General features: G+C 38.8%; 1 protein-coding gene across 1 annotated transcript in view; it reads left to right on the top strand.

The window, feature by feature from the left end:
- The window catches only part of GALC (galactosylceramidase), a 42,472-nt gene that overhangs the window by 382 nt on the left and 23,148 nt on the right, over positions 1-18,942 (top strand). The window contains exons 2-9 of the mRNA XM_005871212.2: positions 1,509-1,593; positions 6,933-7,001; positions 7,269-7,332; positions 8,488-8,601; positions 10,441-10,580; positions 13,435-13,473; positions 15,273-15,403; positions 18,529-18,684. Of these exons, the coding sequence (XP_005871274.1) occupies positions 1,509-1,593; positions 6,933-7,001; positions 7,269-7,332; positions 8,488-8,601; positions 10,441-10,580; positions 13,435-13,473; positions 15,273-15,403; positions 18,529-18,684 (798 nt within the window). The remainder of the gene's footprint in view (positions 1-1,508; positions 1,594-6,932; positions 7,002-7,268; positions 7,333-8,487; positions 8,602-10,440; positions 10,581-13,434; positions 13,474-15,272; positions 15,404-18,528; positions 18,685-18,942) is intronic.

Here is an 18,942-nt window from a genome sequence, read left to right as displayed (position 1 = left end):
AGGTCCCGCCTGCTCGTCTGGGATGAGCCCGTAGAGGCAGTTAGTGGTAATGGATGGGCGTCCCGAGGGCACCGAATAAGTGGTGGCAGGTGTAGGTAGAGCCAGGCTGGGATTCGAACCCTCCCGTGGGCGCCGGGGCGGGGGGCGGGGGTCGCTGCTGCAGAAAGTCCCGGAGCCGGGCCTCTGTCCCGGGAGGAGGGCGCCCCAGGGAGTCTCTGGCTTCCCTTTTCCAGTCCGGGGAGGTGGGTCGGACCGAAGCCCTGGGCGGCTGCAGCTGGATTCTTTCAGAGGGGCCAGTGCCCAGCAGGTGTTTTTATTTTATTTTGAATTATTTTATTTTTCTATTACAGTTTGCATTCAACACTATTTTGTGTTAGTTTCAGGTGTAGAGCACAGCGGTTAGACCTTCGTATTGGTTACAAAGCGTTCCCGCTGATAATCCAAGCGCCCACCCCGCACCATGGATAGTTATTCAGGCTACTGGCCTAATTAGCATAGTACGCTTTTATTATTATAGATTATTATAGGTTGCTGACTATATTCCCTATGCCTTACCTTGCACTCCATGCCTATTTTTAAATTTCCAGCTAGTATTTGTTAACCCCATCACCTTTTTTCATCCCGCTCTCCAACACCCCTCCCGGAGCTCTGGCAACCGTCCCTCTATCTCTAAGTCCCATCAGGTTTTTGTTGGAGGCAGGACAGGTGCCTCAAGGCCTCTTTAGTAAGTTAAAGAGGCCTGAAACTATCTGGGCTTTTTTTTTTTTTTTTTAAATGGGGGCTGGGGTAGGATAGGGGGCATCTGTAATAATGTCCACAATAAAAGTACAATATAATTTAAAAAGTTAAGTAGAATGGCAGGCTATACTAGTATCAACTGATAGTCTAGGATTGTTTATTGTTGGGGGGCTGTGTTGCCTACAGATGGTCAAGGCCCGCAGGGGGCGTTGCCCACTAGAAGGGTCAGTGCCTCTGTACCTCATTTTTGTGTGTGAGGAGGGGGAAACATTGGGTCAACAGCCCAGACAGTGGCTGGCCATCCTTGGGGTGCATAGTATCACCTGGTGCTTGTTGAACTGCAGATGCTGGCCACTCCCACCCCCCATTCTGACTGTCGTCTGGAGTAGGGCTAGGAATCTGCATTTCAACAAACACATCAATTGATTCTCTTGCTAAGTATTGAGAGACATTTATCTATCATCTATCTATCTATCTATCTATCATCTATCTATCTTTCTTTCTCTATTTCTTTCAATTCAAGGATCTCTGGAGTAAGGTATGGATTTAAAATAATAAACTTTTTAATTTTAAAAGTTTTAGGTAGGCAGAAAAGTTGCCAAGACAATACAGAATTCTCATATACCGTGCAGCAGTCGCTCCTGTTAGCAGCATCCCACGTTAGTATGGTACATTTATTGCAACCAATATTAATGAAAGTCCGTATTTCCCTTCATGTTTCCTTCGTTGTACCTAATGCTCTTTTTTTTCTCTTCCGGGATCCTACTCAGGATGCCAGTGGCATTTAATGGCATGTCTCCTTCGTCCTCTGTTGGCTGGTACAGTTGGGATGAGCAGGAGTTTTCTGGGCATTCCGTAAGATTTATGTGAAGGAGACTTGAGGGCCACTCCAGCTTTGTGCAGAACTGTGTGGGCACAGCTGACAATTTCCTTAACCCCCTGGTCATGCTCTCAGGTGACCTCCAGGTGTGGGAATTTGCTTCAGTAGCATCTTTGTTCTTGGCTCCAGACCACATTTACTTGATTTTGTTCATGTTCTTTGTAACCTTTGTCTTGTCTTGATTGGATCCTTGGTAACCTTTGAGTCTGTAGGGTTTATGGTGGTGGACCTTTGGGTGAGAGGGATTTTCTTTTGTGTAACCCAGATCACAGCTAAAGCCAATTTTATTTGAAAATGTTAAGGCTGAATTCTTGTATGGGTTGTTTGTCAGGTTGAATCAGATGGAACTTGCACCCTCAGATGTAATGCAGGACTTGCCTTGAGTGCTTGCTTGCTGGGTGGGCGTTTTTTGTTGGTTTCAGCCTGTTGATAACAATGTTGTGGTTGAATCAGATGGAACTTGCACCCTCAGATGTAATGCAGGACTTGCCTTGAGTGCTTGCTTGCTTGCTGGGTGGGCGTTTTATGTTGGTTTCAGCCTGTTGATAACCAGTGTTGTGGCTGAACTGGTTCTTATGATTGCAATGCACTCACAAGTCTTGGAAAGCACAGGTTGATTGCTCCATGTCTCATTGAATACGTGGGACCACACAGAGAGTTGGAAGGAGAGGAAGAGAGAGGTGGGGGTGTGGGCATGGGGGGGGCTTGCTTCTTTTGGGGTGGAAGGTGGGGTCCTAGTGTTTTGCAGACTCACTCTGTTGGTGAATTTAAACTTAAAAGTCCCATCCCAACCTGGCTCTTTATCTAATTGTGTGGCAGGCAATGTGCTTATTTGAGATAGCCATCTTTGAAATGGGTGCCTCAGTAATCAAAGCTTAAGTCAGGCGCTTGCATTACCAAAAAGAAGAAACCAACTCTCAGGGCTTACTAGACAATCCATCGTTGATGCTGAGGCATCAGCGTCAGTGATGAGGACATTAACTGCCTGGGTAGCTGATATGCTGAAAGTCAGGGGTAGGACACGTTGTAACCCAGAAAGCGCATGTCTAAATAGGATATAGCAGCACTCCCATACTAATTATACAGGCAATAGTCTAAAATCAGTCCATGGCCATTGTTCCAAGCTTAAAGGGTCCTGCCATGAAACCAGGTCAGTGATCTACGGGCCCTAGAAATCTATTCAGTGGTTTTGGTCATATTGTGAAATATTTTAACATCTTGGGCCATCTGGTGTAAGTGGGTATGAACCTTTCCTGAGTTGGTAGATTGCTCCATATCTCATCAAACCAGTCTCTTAGTCCTGAGAATAGGTCAGTTCAGTTTAAGGGTTGTGTCTCATTTCAGGACGTGGTGATGCAGATGGGCTCCCAAAGGTAAGCCTACATGGTCTAAGTATTTGCATCAGGTTATTTAATAAGAGGCATTTCTATGGAAACAAAAGAAAAACAATGGTCAATGGTTGGACCCTACTATAAACCCAGCCTGAGTCCTGAGGGTGGTTGAGATGTTTTCTAGACATCAGGCTTGAAACGTCTTCACATGGAGGAAGGGCAGGCAGTGGCAATCAGACAGATTTCCTAGTTCGCAGTTTGAATGTCTCTGGTGACGGTTCTTAATGGCTCACAAGATATAACAGGCACAAAATGCAGTAGTGCTGATTTCTCTGAAGTCTATATCAAGTTGTCCCACTTTAGCTTGCAAGGCTTCAGGAAAAGGGCAGTTTTAGTTCTCAGTGATTCAAGCCAGAAGGCAGGGTGAAAAATATGAAACATTATGATGCATAGTAATCCCCCTTTGGAAAAACTGCTGTTTGAAACTGCTGTTTGAGCTACTCTGTTATTCTTAGACAGTCTCTTATTCCGTGGGTCAACTCTGTTATTTTTAGACTGTAAAATAACTTGGTTTTTTGCTTGAATAGGAAAGATAAACTTAATTGTCTCACCTTGCAAGCTAGCCATCTAAAGGGGCTGATACACTATATTAATTCACATATTTTGCCAAGTGTTTGTTCATCCAAGGTTACAGGTGTTTGATTAGATATAATATGTATTCAAAGTTACAAGTTGTCTATATAGATATTGCAGGTGTTTGATTAGATAGGATATGTATTCAAGGTTACAACTGTCTGTAACAATAACTCACATAGAGCCCTTTGTAATATCTGCAAACAAAGAGGCTCGAAGAGTATAAATACAAGAGACTTCCTGTATGTGGGGTTCAGAATTTGACAGAGGTAATCTGCTCTGAATCTGCGCACAGTAAAGATGACTCCTAACTAATTGGCTTATTTGGCATCTTGTCCAGCTCGCTGATTTGCGACACAACACTACAAGTTTAACCTTAATTCCTTAAATCTGTCTGGTTATATCTTTCTCAAATTTGTCATTCTAGTCAAAGCCTTGGTAATATAACCAATGTTTCCAATTGTGTCCTGTTATGAGGAGGACAGATTCTGATTGAATTTATGCCAATAACTTTTATTGCCAAGAAAATAAGAATACCAAGTTTCTGAATTCTGGAGGGATCAAGTAGGGAGAAAAATTGTTTCATCTTTGTTCACAGAGATATACTCTATCAAATTGCCGTTAAGTCATAGATAGCTTAAGAAAAAAAGGTTTCCTTAAATCTGGAAAAATATAACATTAAAGGGCCAACAATGTTTCAAATAAAAAGTTAGAAAAATTATAATCATCCTCATCAGTTCATTTAGTTCCATGCACTTCTTGTTGATCTTTTGTTATTAGTTCTATGAATCCCATTTTACTTCAGGGTTCTGTAAATTTGGCAATGATCTATGTATTCAATGAATTTCCATCATTTAACATTAATGTAGCAAAACTCTTAGGCTTCAAGTTACCAGAAAGATCTGGGTTAGTATTTTTAAGAGGACATACCATACAACATAGTTATTAAGAAGTGGCTGCCTGGCAAGCCAAGCTGAAGTCAGGCACTTGTGTTACAAAAATGACAGCCCACTGTCAGGGCCTACACCAAGGTGGGAGACTTGGTCTGCAGCCTGATCACAGGTCTGACCTTCTGCTGCAGAAAAAAATTGCTTTCCCCTAACCCAGGGGTGGGCAAACTTTTTGACTCGAGGGCCACAATGGGTTCTTAAACTGGACCGGAGGGCCGGAACAAAAGCATGGATGGAGTGTTTGTGTGAACTAATATAAATTCAAAGTAAACATCATTACATAAAAGGGTACGGTCTTTTTTTTTTTTAGTTTTATTCATTTCAAACGGGCCGGATCCGGCCCGCGGGCCGTAGTTTGCCCACGGCTGCCCTAACCCAACCGATTCTTCTTGATTTTCATGCAATTTCCTTATGTTGCAACGTCTATCATAGGTACTGGCTCATATTTCAAGGTAACTGTGGACTAATGGACTAATTGATTTGTTCTTTACTACTACCCTTTTCCTTATTTTGTGGTTTAAACCTAGAATAGCTAGTATGTCATAAAATGAGGACCCATATGTCCTGATATTTGTACTTTTGATATTAAATCCAGTGTTTAAACTTGCTGAAAATGGAAGTCTTTGATTATGTTTAACTCATTTTAAAATTATTAAAAGGAGAATTGTTTCAGAACTCAGAGTGGGTGGATTTTATCTATTTTGTTTTGATACCTTTGATTATGTTTAACTCATTTTAAAATTATTAAAAGGAGAAGAATTGTTTCAGAACTCAGAGTGGGTGGGTTTTATCTATTTTGTTTTGATAGTGTCTCTGTGTATAGCACATTACTCATCTTAGAAGCTGATTAAATGAAAATGGTTGCAACACAAATATTTGCACACCATTCTAAACTTCTTTGTGGAGTCCCGAGTACCTAGCACAGTCTGTGGCAGTAAGTGTTCGGAATGTTCTCATTTATCTTCATCTCCGAGAGGGAAGGCAGTGTGGTAGTTAAGTATGTGGACTTAGAGCAGATTGTCAGGGGTCCACGACTCACTGGATAGCCTTGGGAAGGTCATTTCACCTCTCTGTGTCTCAGTTTCTTTTCTGGGGACACAGTGATACCTGCATTGGTAGGAGCATTGTGAGGATATATGTAAAGTACCTAGGATGGCGTCAGGTACATGACTAATTTTGGTTAATATCCTATTTCATAGATTAGGGAGGAGGAAGTTATGCCAAGGACTGTAAGTGAGAAAGGTGGTCCAGTTTGGTATACAGTGCCTGCCGTTTATTGCGAGCTATGTGCCAGCTACTGTGCCACGGCTTCTTCCGGTGCTGGTTGGAAACAGCTCCAGGCCTTATTGAGGGACTGTGATTAGTAACTTGGTGATTTGTTACTGCTTGATGGGGCATTTCCACATTTGGCTATACTACTCTTAACTGATTATTGTGTTTTGTTTAAATGTATTGGTGTGACATTGGTTAATAGGATCATGTAGGGTTCAAGTGTACATTTCTATGATACAAGATCTGTATCCTATACTGTGTATCCACCACACAAAGTCAAATCACCTTCCTTCGCCATATATTTGGCCCCCTTTACCCCTTTACCCTCTTCTCTCTTAAAACTTGCACCAAACAACAAACAATCTGATTAAAAAATGGCAGGCAGAAGCCCTGAACTGTCCTGTGTATCCACCACACAAAGTCAAATCACCTTCCTTCACCATATATTTGGCCCCCTTTACCCCTTTACCCTCTTCCCTCTTAAAACTTGCACCAAACAACAAACAATCCGATTAAAAAATGGGCAGAAGCCCTGAACTGTCTATTTATTGTCTTTGACTAATCCTTTTGCACTGGGTGTGACTATGGCCTTGCAATCATATAATGATGTAGTGTTTGTTTCAAGTGGGTAATTTCCGTCTTAAAAATAGGAGAGCAGAGGGGACAAAATAACCCCCCAAACAGCAAAACACACCATTCAAATGGCACAATGCAGGACAGGAAGCATCATTTACATTGGGTCAGAGCGAGGTTAGTGAGCATGTATAGTGTTCACTCACTTACAGAGTGCCTCCTTAAATATCAGAGCCTCTGCTAGTCTGTAAGCTATTTGAGAACAGTGACTGTATTATTAAAAACAATTTGTGTACATAATGCCTCTCATTTATTGAGAGCTTACTACATCCCAGCTATTGTGCTCAGTCCTTTACATCTTATTTTAATGTAGTTTAAGAGCAGCTGAATGAATAAGATAACCCACTTTACAATCATTAGCCCTTGGTCACATAGCTTGTAAATGATGGAATCTGGATGCAATTAGGTTGCCTGTACCAGTGCATAAAGCACCATGAAAAAGTATTCATGTTGGATTTGTTTTATTCATACTTTCGAAACTTTTTTTTTTTTTAGGCAACCTCCCGGCTTCTTATAAACTACCCAGAGCCCTATCGTTCTCAAATATTGGATTATCTCTTTAAGGTAATGGAAAATTAATTATTTAATGGTAGCTGTGATATTTTAGAAACAATGGTGAAATTCACCCATAGATTTTATCATCTTCTCAGTTCTAGTGTTGTTGTTTTTTTAAATGGCAAATTACTTTTGGGATAAGTTGCTATTTATTTGAAGTTTTGTTTTGGTTTTCTCATCTGTAAAATCAAAGGCAGCAATTAGTAATTGTCTTGAAGTGGTGCTTTGTCCTTCATACCATGAATCACAGGTTAATACTGTTACTTCTTTCTCCAGCCAAACTTCGGTGCCTCTTTGCATATTCTAAAAGTCGAAATAGGTGGCGATGGGCAGACAACAGGTAGGAGTATCCCCTGCCCAACATTTGAATCTATACTTAAACTTATGGACTGTGACTTCAGAATATAAGTAAAAGCAATGTTTGTTGATGTTGATTATTGCTTAGTAGATTGCTCATTTTCCCCTCTACTTATTTTTTAAAAATTGTATCAAAATATGCATTTTTCCCATCTAAAACAGCATTTGGACTTTAGCTTGTTTATTTAGTTGAAGTAATTTATAGTAAATCCACAGATTTTAAAGAGCTATATTATACAGCATAGGGTCAGTTTGGAATTGTATTGAAAAGTAAAAAAAAGCTTTTAATATTATATAAAATATAAAGTGTTATTAGACTTAAATAAGATAGGTGGTAAAAATATAAGTAATCAGATACATAGCTCTTTTTTTTTTCTTTTCAAAACAAAATTCTTTGTAACCACTAAATCTTCAAACTTCATTGTGACTGTTTTGATGGCTTTGTGTAGTACATGTAGTTAGTTAAAAGATTATGGGCCAATAATGTCCAGGAAGAAGAAAATGGAAAGAAAAAGGAATTTAATTATCTCAATTATTATATACATATATGTATATGTATATATATGTATACATACAGTTATTATATATATTTAGGTCAGATTCCATTATAATGAACTCTAGACTTGTCTGTACACTCGAGTTCCTGTTAGAGATTTGGAAGTAATTTTTGTTAACCAGATATATCTATGTGGTGGTATTAGTGTTTAATTTATGTTGAAAGGAATGGATTGTGAGAATTGGCCCTTAGGAGCCCTGGGATTCACAACCAGGATTGAGAAGCTGGAAGCTCAGGAGATGTGAACTTGAAGTTGGAATTTGAAAACCCCAAAGACACCAAAAGCCCAGCAGAATGTAGTTGTAGGAATTTGCAATTATATGAGGTAATAACACTTCTCTTAAACTCCTTATAATAGAAAGTTGTGGTTTTATTATTGAAGATGCTTACGATGCTTAGGATAATGAAAAAAAGATGAAACAATATGCTTTCATCATCCAGCCACAAGCTATATACGGTCTTGCCCCATTTCAGGATTGGAACTGGAATACTACTTCTGTGAAATGTGTATGTGTGTCGGGGCGAGTGGCCCTACGATGCACCATTAACGGAATTGCCTCTCTTTTACTCTCTCCCGCTCAGATGGCACTGAGCCCTCCCACATGCACTACGCATTAGATGAGAATTACTTCCGAGGATATGAGTGGTGGTTAATGAAGGAGGCTAAGAAGCGGAACTCTAATATCACACTCATGGGTAGGAAGTGAAGTTTGCCATGCTTTTGCCGTCTGTTTTCCTTTAACTTTTAAAACCTGAATTATGTATGTAAAGACCCTATTAACACTGAAGTACTAATATTGTCATTAATACTATCGGTATGCTACCCATAGCAAAGCATGTGCCAGGCACGATCCTTTCTTTGCCCTTATATATTACCTCTGATCTTTATAATAATTCTGGAGTAAGGCATTATTTTCCACATTTTACAGAAGAAGCAGTAGAGGCTTAGAGAGGTTATGCCACTGATTTAAGGTCAGGTATTAGCAAATGGCAAAATTAGATACAGGAACTATTCCATTGTGGTGTTTTGTTTTATTTTTTTATGGTAAAATATTTTCCGCAACGAAATTTCTCATCAAAATTTGTCAAAGGGCAATGGTGTTATAAAATTGTATATTACATGCAGTAGTATATTCCAGCTCTTTGCAAAATTGTGTATTACATGTAGTCGTAGACCCCATTTCTAGAAGTGGTGCATACAAAAGGTTCATTGTTTGTTTGTTTTGAATCTCAGTGGCGTGGTGGGCACTGTTTCAGGCATTGGGGACACCAAGCAATCCAGCCCCCAACTCCTGCCCCGTAAGCTTAGGTTCTAGTGGCAGGGCAAATTGGATGATTTCCACATGGGACTATATGCATTTCACTGTTCTCCGTAGCAGTGTCCACACTTGTGAAATATTTCAAATGTACACCAAGGTGGCATTCTTTCATCATCTGAAATGAACTTGATTTTTTGAAACAGGCTTGCACATTTGGACTAAGTTCAGGGAGATTAATGAGATCTATTTTATAGACTTGATTTCAAAAACCACTTTAAATATCTAAAGGACAAATGTAAGTTTTTATAAATTAAAAAATGGAGGGGTCAGTGTGTGCTTTGTAAATGGGCCTTTGTAAGAGATTCCAGAAATGTTTGGGGCAGTCAAAAGCACCATTGACTTCAGTGTTATTTGCCACTGGGCTGCTTTCAGGGTCACTGCTCATTTACATGCAGGAAATCAGGCTGTTGAACATGTCCCAGCAGAGACACACAGTGGGCCTGTAGAATGTATGTGGCATTTCATTGTTTTAAAGTTCTCTGTTATTTTAATGTCACATTTCTTATGTAAATACACTTAGGCATTCCTCCTGAGTTTAGAAAAATAAACATTGCGTCATTTTGATTTTGAACTTTTCAGTGGTGAACTAGATTGGTAACATATAAACAGTTAGGGAACTTAACTGTTGAGTTTATTTTAATGTATCAGTAACATAGTTAAGATTTAGAATTGTAAATTCTACTCTTCTCATTTTTTTTACATAAAATAATCATTAGCATATAGGAACAATGTGGATTATTTAATCTGCATCATTTAACAAAGCTATATTTTCCCTATTGAGTCATTGGCATTTATACTGATATCAGGGCAAACTAGTTTTGCTGAATTTGATTATGTAATTTATATTTTAAGTAACCTTATCAGTGAATGAGGAATTTGTATTGTACTTACATCATAGGAGTAGTTAAAGAGTTCTAAAAGGCTTATGTTTGATTTGACCTGAGAGAACAGAAATGGATTATTGAACATTCCCTATAGTAGGTGTTAGGGATGTTAAGTTAAATTGTACATTATATTTCTTTCTGTTGGTATCTTTGAGAGAGGTGTTTGTTTTTGTTGCTGTTTTTTTTTTTTAATTTCTTTTCCTTGAAAAGAACATTTGGGGTTATTGAATCTGACTCCATGGATCAGTAAGGAATTATAGTATTCCTTTTGGTTTCCTTTGCTCTGTTTTTAATAGTGCTGGCATTGTTACACCCACTCTCCCTCTCTGCAGGGTTGCCTTGGTCATTCCCTGGATGGCTGGGGAAACGTTTCGACTGGCCTTACGTAAACCGTCATCTGACTGCCTACTATATCGTGTCCTGGATTGTGGGCGCCAAGCGTTATCATGACTTGGATATTGATTATATTGGGGTTAGTAATAGATTTAAAACATGCTTACATTTATTTGTAATTTTTTAAAGTGGTACTTTGTTAACTAACCATTTTGTCTCATTGATTGTCTGCTTCCTGCATGTCACCTACTAGGGATTGAGCCCACAATGCGGGCATGTGCCCTAACAGGAATCAAACCATGTCCTCCTGGTTCATAAGTTGAGACTCAACTACTCAGCCACACCAGTGGGGCTGAAATATATTTTTTAATGTTTGTTTTTGGTACCATCCCAGCTCAAGTTCTCTCTCTTCAAAGCCTTTCCTAGCTCTCTAGTTCTTATAACAATATTATGTTTACTGTGCTGTTTAATGATTAATCTCATTTTGCTCTATAAGTCTTCTGTGGTTCTAAACCAGGGGGTGGCAAACTCCTTGAAGGACCAAAGAGTAAATATTTTAGGTTTTGTGGGTCTTAAAGGTATCATGTAGGTAATTATATAACCATTTAAAATTGATCCATTTAAAATTATAAAAATCATTTTTAGCTCTCAGGCTATGAAAAGACAAGTGGTGTGCCAGATTTGGCAGGCTGGCCAAAATATGCCTACCCTTGTTCTGAACTGTTATTTAATAACTAGAGGCCTGGTGCACAAAATTTGTGCATGGGGAGGGGTCCCTCAACCCGGCCTGTACCCTCTCGCAATCCGGGACCCCTCAGGGGATGTCCAACTGCTGGTTTAGGCCGATCCCGCAGATCGGGCCTAAACCAGCAGTCGGACATCCCTCTCGCAATCTGGGACTGCTGGCTCCTAACTGCTTGCCTGCCTGCCAGATCGCCCCTAACCACTCGCCTGCCTGCCTCATCGCCCCTAACCACTCACCTGCCTGCCTGATCGCCCCTAACCACTTGCCTACCTGCCTGATTGCCCCTAACCACTTGCCTACCTGCCTGATCTCCCCTAATCGCCTCTACCTGCTTACCTGATCACCCCTAACTGCTCGCTGGGGGCCGTGGTCATTCTGGTCTTTGGTCATTTTGGTTGTTCTGGTCGCTGAACTTTTATTATAAGGATATAAAAATGTAAAACAATATCTTGTCTTTCCAGCTGCTCTCTTGTCAGGTTGGAGGCATACCTCAGACTGCGTTGTATCCTACAGAGCCCCCTCGCACACACACACACACAGTGCAGGCATACCTCAGACTGCGTTGTATCCTACAGAGCCCCCCTCCCCTCCCCACACACACACAGTGCGTCTCCACACACTTACTTTTGTTTATTAATATGCCATCTGTCAAACTGATTTGAAAGTTTTCATGTAATCAGCAAACAATTATTGAGCTCCTACTATGGTGCAGGTACATTTGACTATTACGTTCTAGGGCAGTGGTCGGTAAACCGCGGCTCGAGAGCCACATGCGGCTCTTTGGCCCCTTGAGTGTGGCTCTTCCACAAAATACCACGTGCGGGCGCACACATACAGTGCGATTGAAACTGTGTGGCCCATGTGCAGAAGTCGGTTTTCAGCCTGGGCGAGTCCATTTAGAAGAAGTGGCGTTAGAAGAAGTGGGGGTACGTTCGCTGAGGTCGACCCCTCAGATTGAGGACGTTTTTAGCAAAGGCCAGCTTAGGAGTACCCTAATTAAGTTAATAACAATGTACCCACCTATATAGTTTAAGTTTAAAAAATTTGTCTCTCAAAAGAAATTTCAATCGTTGTACCGTTGATATTTGGCTCTGTTGACTAATGAGTTTGCCGACCACTGTTCTAGGGTAACAGGAGTGATAAGCTCCTGGATTCAGTGGGAGGAGTAGTCACGGGAACAGACAAACTGCAGTGTCCTGGGAGGGATGGTAGGACATGAGGATGAGCCATGGGCCGTCAGGCAGAAGCATGAATACACTTGTTTTTATTATCCTTCTCTAAGTTATAACTGAAAATTAGTTTGTATATGAAAGCTTTCTTTTTTTTAAATATATTTTATTGATTTTTTACAGAGAGGAAGGGAGAGAGATAGAGAGTTAGAAACATCGATGTAGTTTGTATATGAAAGCTTTCTTAAATGTTAAATTGTTACCCTATATTGAGACTAAATGTAGGTTTGGGTCTAATGGTATTCTGTATGGTAAAGTTACACTTAGAAGCTCTTTTTGGTAAATAATGGGTGATTCACACCTTTCTTAGACGCCTGATAATCCCATGCTATGGTGAGGAGCTTCTTTGATGAGAAACTCTTCCCTGTATCCCTGGAGTAAAATGAGTTAAAGCACCTGGATATGGGCTCATCTCCGTTACTAATGGTTTTCTCAGCTGCAAATGAAAGTCATGAGGTTCTCTTTCAGCAGTAAATTCCCATGCTTCCTGATATGAAACCTAAGGGTTACATGTATGTTCCTTTCATCCTTAGTAGGAGTTTGCTTTTGTGTGTAGCACATGACTGTGATTCTCTGCGCCCGCTGGGAAAATGACTCCTGTGTGGTGTACCTGTGACCACGTGGCTTTCTGCTGTCCTTGTTGGAAACTTGTGGGAATCGTTGCAGCAATCCCTCTGTCTGTTAGGTCTCAGTGCCAGCATAGGTCCTGGCACACATCGATTTGTCAATATTGGTTGAAAGATTGAGTGCATATTTTGTTTTTTTGGAAATCTCTGGTATACACTGTTTTTAAAAATACCCACATTGCTTTTAAGATTTTTGAAAATAATATTTTAATTTTAAAATTATATTGTCTTACAAATATCTATAAATTCTATATCAGGCCATTCCATAAAGTAAGAAAAAAATGGCTTTTCAGGTGATATGAAAGATGATGAGAGAAGTGGCATTTAATGATTATGTGTATTTTCTGACATTTAAAAACTTTACTTCAGACTTTTTGACTTTTTGTTTTGCAGATTTGGAATGAGAGGTCATTTGACATCAATTATATCAAGGTCTGTACAAATTAAAAATCTTTTAATCTTTAAATTATCAGTGAATAATTCCTTTATGGTTCTATGGAAATTAGTAGTAAAAACTGTATTTTTTTTACAGCACAGTTATTTGTTTTGCTAGTTGTGACACAAAATTTAAGCAAAATCTTAATATTTGTATTCATGATGAAAGCATATATAATTTCCTGTAAGTCCCAAATTTTACTTTATATGTATTTTTTATTATTATGAGTCTGTTTTGATTCCATTGCATTCTAATTCAACTTACCTTGGTTTGAAAAACTGCTATTGTAAACAATTTAGACTTCATTTTCGTTTCTCTCAATCTTTAGTTTACCTGCAGCAAAACATCTCAGGATATAAGAACTTGTAGTTTGTAATTGCCATTTTGTAGCAAGATGTTATTGGAATCAGTGTCCTGTTTGTTAAAATGCCTGTATAAAGAGTTCAGTAATGGCAGATGAATGTAAGTGTTCAGGTTTGATATGCGTGTGAGCATATGTTCCATATAGTGTGGTAAGATGGCCCCTGGAAATAGTCTGGGTTTGTTTTTAAGAGTAGAAATTAATAGAACACAAATAAGCCATTTATATAACAATGGCAGGGCTACTGTTTCTTTTACTTTTGCCATTTACATTGTATTTGAGATTGACCTTGGGTTTTCAGTGATGTGGTTTTTAAGTTGTGCCTGGAAAATCCCATATGGGGTCTGAGGGTGGTGGGGGAAAGGGACATGTGAGTCTCGGAACCCTATGAACACCAGAGTAGGCACTCAGTGCTTTGCTGATTTATTTCCTGTTAACACTTAGATTGTTATTTTTAACTAGACGCCCGGTGCATGAATTCGTGCACCAGTGGGATTCCTCGGCCTGGCCTGTGGGATTGGGCTGAAACTGGCTCTCCGACATCCCCTGAGGGGTCCCGGATTGCTAGAGGGCACAGGGCACGCTGAGGGACCCCACCAGTGCATGATCAAGGCCGAGGAGGGACTGTGGGAGGGCTCAAGGGCATGTCCGGCCTGTCTTGCTCAGTCCCGATTGGCTGGACCCCAGCAGCCAGCTAACCTACCAGTAGGAGCGTCTGCCCCCTGGTGGTCAGTGCTCGTCATAGTGAACGATTGAGCTGCCTTAGCATATCATTAGCATATTATGCTATGATTGGTTGAACGGATGACTGGACGACTGGACACTTAGCATATTAGGCTTTTATTATATAGGATTTTCCTGGGTGGATAGTCTTACAGGTAGGTTTTATTGCCTGTTTTCTCTGTACATGTGAAAGACTTGTGGGCAGCAAGGGAGTATTTCTTATGGTTATTTCTAGTATGGTACAAAATTTTGAGAGCTGTAATATTTTCAGTAATGGCAGAATATTTAGTGACACAGGGAAATACTAAAAATAAAATTACAGTTTAAAGCATTTTGCCAAATGGTATGTTTAATGCAATCCCAATTTGATTTTGTGTCTGCCTGAGAAATTTCCTAAGAATGCATGCCAAAACAATAGTGGTTATTTCTGGGGAGTACTATTATGGTTTTTTTTTTAAATTCCCACCCTCTCACCCAAATTTTTTATGGTTAAACATAATTTTGACGGTAGAGGGAAAATCCCTCTAAAACATTTTAACTTCATAGGTTTATTTTTTTATTTTCCATTGGAGCCACATTTCTACTGAGAAATAATACTGACACTATGGTCCAGTATGTTGATTTTGGAAGATAGTTTAGCTACCTTGGTGGTAATGCAAGAGCTGCAGTCTCTTTTGTAACCTTTCCTATGTCCTGTTTATCCTCCACAAGGTTTTAAGAAGAATGCTGAACTATCAAGGTCTCGAGCGAGTGAAAATCATAGCGAGTGACAACCTCTGGGAGCCCATTTCTGCTTCTATGCTGCTCGACGCGGAGCTCATGGAAGTGATTGATGTTATAGGGTAAGGGATGTCTTACTTTGAAAACTAAGGGTCCAATGCTTGCTTTGAATATTAACTGTGCCTTTCTTTTTGTGTTTTCCTCTCCATTTGGTTATATTTTTCAGAAAGTAGCTTTTTTTCTAATTACTTAATGAAAGCCTGTATAACTGGTATTTCATTCCTTTTTCTTTGAAATGTATGAATTTTGGGATTTTTCTATGACAATAAAAGGAATTGGTAATTTTTAAAAATTGTTAATGTTTGCAGTAAGAAAACATGGGTTTGTTTAGATTTGGGGCAGAATAGTACTTAAATTTTAGAAGTTATAAAAGGCAATGTCATGAAATCAGACTTCCTATGAGTGGAGTTCTCTCATGAACACTGTATACATGGTGTGGCATGATCACTGACCATGACTTTTGTCATGTCTTCTTAGCCATATGGCTTTGACCTTGCTCCTTAATCCAATCTGCCTTTCAGTCTTCTTTCTGGGCCCTGGCCTCACTGTGTTCCAGCAGTATTTTTTTTTCCTGTTTTATTTTTTGTTATTTTATTTTTTCAGTTTGATTGAGAATTGTCATACATCACTATATAAGTTTTAGCTATATAGCATGATGGTTTGATTTACATCTATTATGAGGTGTTTACCACAATAGGTTTAGTTAACCTCTATCATCTCATATAGACACAATAAAAAGAAAAGAAAAATAATTCTTATTATAAGAACTTTTAGGATCTTACTCTCTTAACAGCTTTCCTATATATTGTATAGCAGTGTTAACTGGTCATTACATTGCACATTACATCCCTAGTACTTATTGATCTTATAACTGGAATTTTGTACTTTTGACCACTTTCCTACAATTCTACTTTCAGCTACTTTTTTAAAAAAGTGAATTTTAAATATCATGACAATGTACATAAATATTTAAATAATAGAATACACGTGTGTGTGTGTAATTTGTTCTTTATTCAGTGTAAAGACTCTGCTTGATCTAATGGCATTTTTAATGAAGAATTTTTAATGTACACAAATGTAGGCAGAATAATATCATGAATATCCATGTTCCCATTATTCAGCCTCCATAAGGATGAACCTATGGCCATATCATACTGTGAAGTGAGAGACATTTTGTCTGATTACATACATTTAAACAATTATATTCCTAAAGAACCTTTACATTTTGTTGAATTAGCAGTGGATCTGGATATTGAGAGAGACCCAGATACACTATTAGTCCTGCCCTTCTTTGCTCAGATCATTTAATCTGAGCAGGTTTTAAACGTAATGTAACAGTTCTGTTGTTTTCTGAATGAGGGATATAACATCTATTTCTATAATTTTATAGGAAATACTTTTTCAGATTATAAAAATAATGCATGCTCATTATAGAAAAATTAGAAAATGAGAAAACTATAAATTAGAATTTACTAGAATTCTAAACTAGAATTAGAATTTACTCAGAATCCAACATCTAAAGATCATTGGGAAGATAATAGCATATTCTTTTTCAGGATTTATTTTTTTATAAAGTATATTTTAATCAGAGATACAAGAAACATACATTTGGCTTTTGGCTTAGGCATTGAGGTTGAATATCATGTCATGGAATAAAGTTTTGGGATATAATATCACTACAAATATTAGTAGCCAGATTTTCTGAGTTGGGCATTATGGTGACGCGGCAATAATTTCTTAACCCCCTTGGGTGCTAGCTTGTTCGTGTGGTCTCTGTAGTGTATATTTATAATACTGAATAGATGCCTATTTTCAACTGAGGTCAGTGACTCAACAAATCTTGGTGAAACCTCATTTTTGTTCAACTGTTTTTTGTGTGTGTTCTCTATTATATATACTAGTATATAATACTTATTTCTCATGAAGTTCTGGAATGCCAAATTGATAATGTGCCCTAATCCATCTTTACTAGGTCTAATGAATTCCCTAATAGGACTTTCTCTTAAAAGATTCATAACTTAAATGGTAATAAATAACTGCAAACTAAAACAGGACTTCACAATCATTCTTTTAATATAATGGATGCTGCTACACCAGTCTACAAAGAGATAATCCAATCTTTATTATCTGCTTATGTTATTAAATTTTTTGTAATAAATTGTTGACCTAAAAAGTATACACTCATGTCCCTAAAGTTATTTAGCTCATATGCTCTCTTATTATTGTATTAACTGTCAGTCTGATTTCTATTCTACATTTGAAATTTCTTAGTTGTTTTTAATCAGTAATCACTAGTTTCCACCGTCATCATTATGGCAATAGTTTACCCTTAGAATAATGAATATACATTTATACTTCAACTGACTGACTCCTCTCAAAGGGGAAGGGTTCATTACTCTGGGGCAGGATTGCTCAGCCTCTGCAGGTTTGATATTTCCACTGGATGATTCTTTGCAGTGGGGACTTGCCCATCTTATGCCTGTAGGATGTTTAGCAGCATCTCTGGCCTCTACTCCCCAGATACCAGTAGCAAACCCTGCCTGCTGTGCCAGGAAAAAGCACCCGGTTGAGGACCACCACTGCTCTGGGATTATAAATATTCAAGGAACTCTGTGTGGGTTTTTATTGTTTTTCTGTCTGTGTCTGGGAGTAAATGCCAAGTTGTCTTTCTCTGTCTGCTAGTGGTGGGAACAAAGGAGGAAGTACTACTTTATATAATAGACTCATTGGTCTTTTGTTTTTGGCTTCTTTCTTACTCCTTCCTTTCCAGTGTCCCAAACTCTGTACTTCCCATGGGAAGTATGAACCCTGTCTCCATCTTATTCATCTCTTGGAGTGTCCTAGGCTCTGGCCTCCTTTGCTGACTCCCTCTATCAACATGCTTCCATACATGTTATGGTTTCCAGAAGCAGAAATGTCTGGTTCATCTATCAAGAATAGAATCTTGGTGGAACCTCGTTTTTGATCTTCCTTCCCATCTTGTGTGTGGTTATAGATTTATCTCATCTTAAGGACATCCTGAGACACAAGGATGGGAACCAGATGCCGATGACAATCAGCATCTACCTGGAAGCTGCTGTTGTTTTAAAATAGAACATGCTGGAGAAGATGTATTTTCATTTGCTTAACAAATGGATATAAGTGCCACCTGACCTTTCCCCATTTCCTCCCACCCTTCCTTTCCTAGAGCTCATTATCCTGGGACACACACAGTCAAGGATGCACGGTTGACTAAGAAGAAGCTCTGGTCTTCTGAAGATTTTAGCACTTTGAACAATGCCATAGGTGCTGGCTGCTGGGGTCGCATATTGAATCAGAATTATGTCAATGGCTACATGACTTCGTAAGTTATGAAGAACTTTGAAAGGTTTTTACCTTGAAAATGTTCTAAAACACAAGTAGAAACATGTACGATGGACTTTCATGTTCTCACAACCTAGATTCAATGATTGTAAACATTTTGCCTTATTAGCTTCATCTATACCTATGTCTGTACTTAAGCTACATCCATTTATTTTTCTGTATTTGAATATAGTCTTTATTGTATAAAGTCAGGCTTATTGAGATATAATTTATATAAAGTAAAATTCATGCATTTCTA

The sequence above is a fragment of the Myotis brandtii genome, unplaced genomic scaffold (genome assembly GCF_000412655.1).
Source record: "Myotis brandtii unplaced genomic scaffold, ASM41265v1 scaffold332, whole genome shotgun sequence".
Taxonomy (NCBI): Eukaryota; Metazoa; Chordata; class Mammalia; order Chiroptera; family Vespertilionidae; genus Myotis; species Myotis brandtii.
This window is presented reverse-complemented; position numbering and strand designations above follow the sequence as displayed.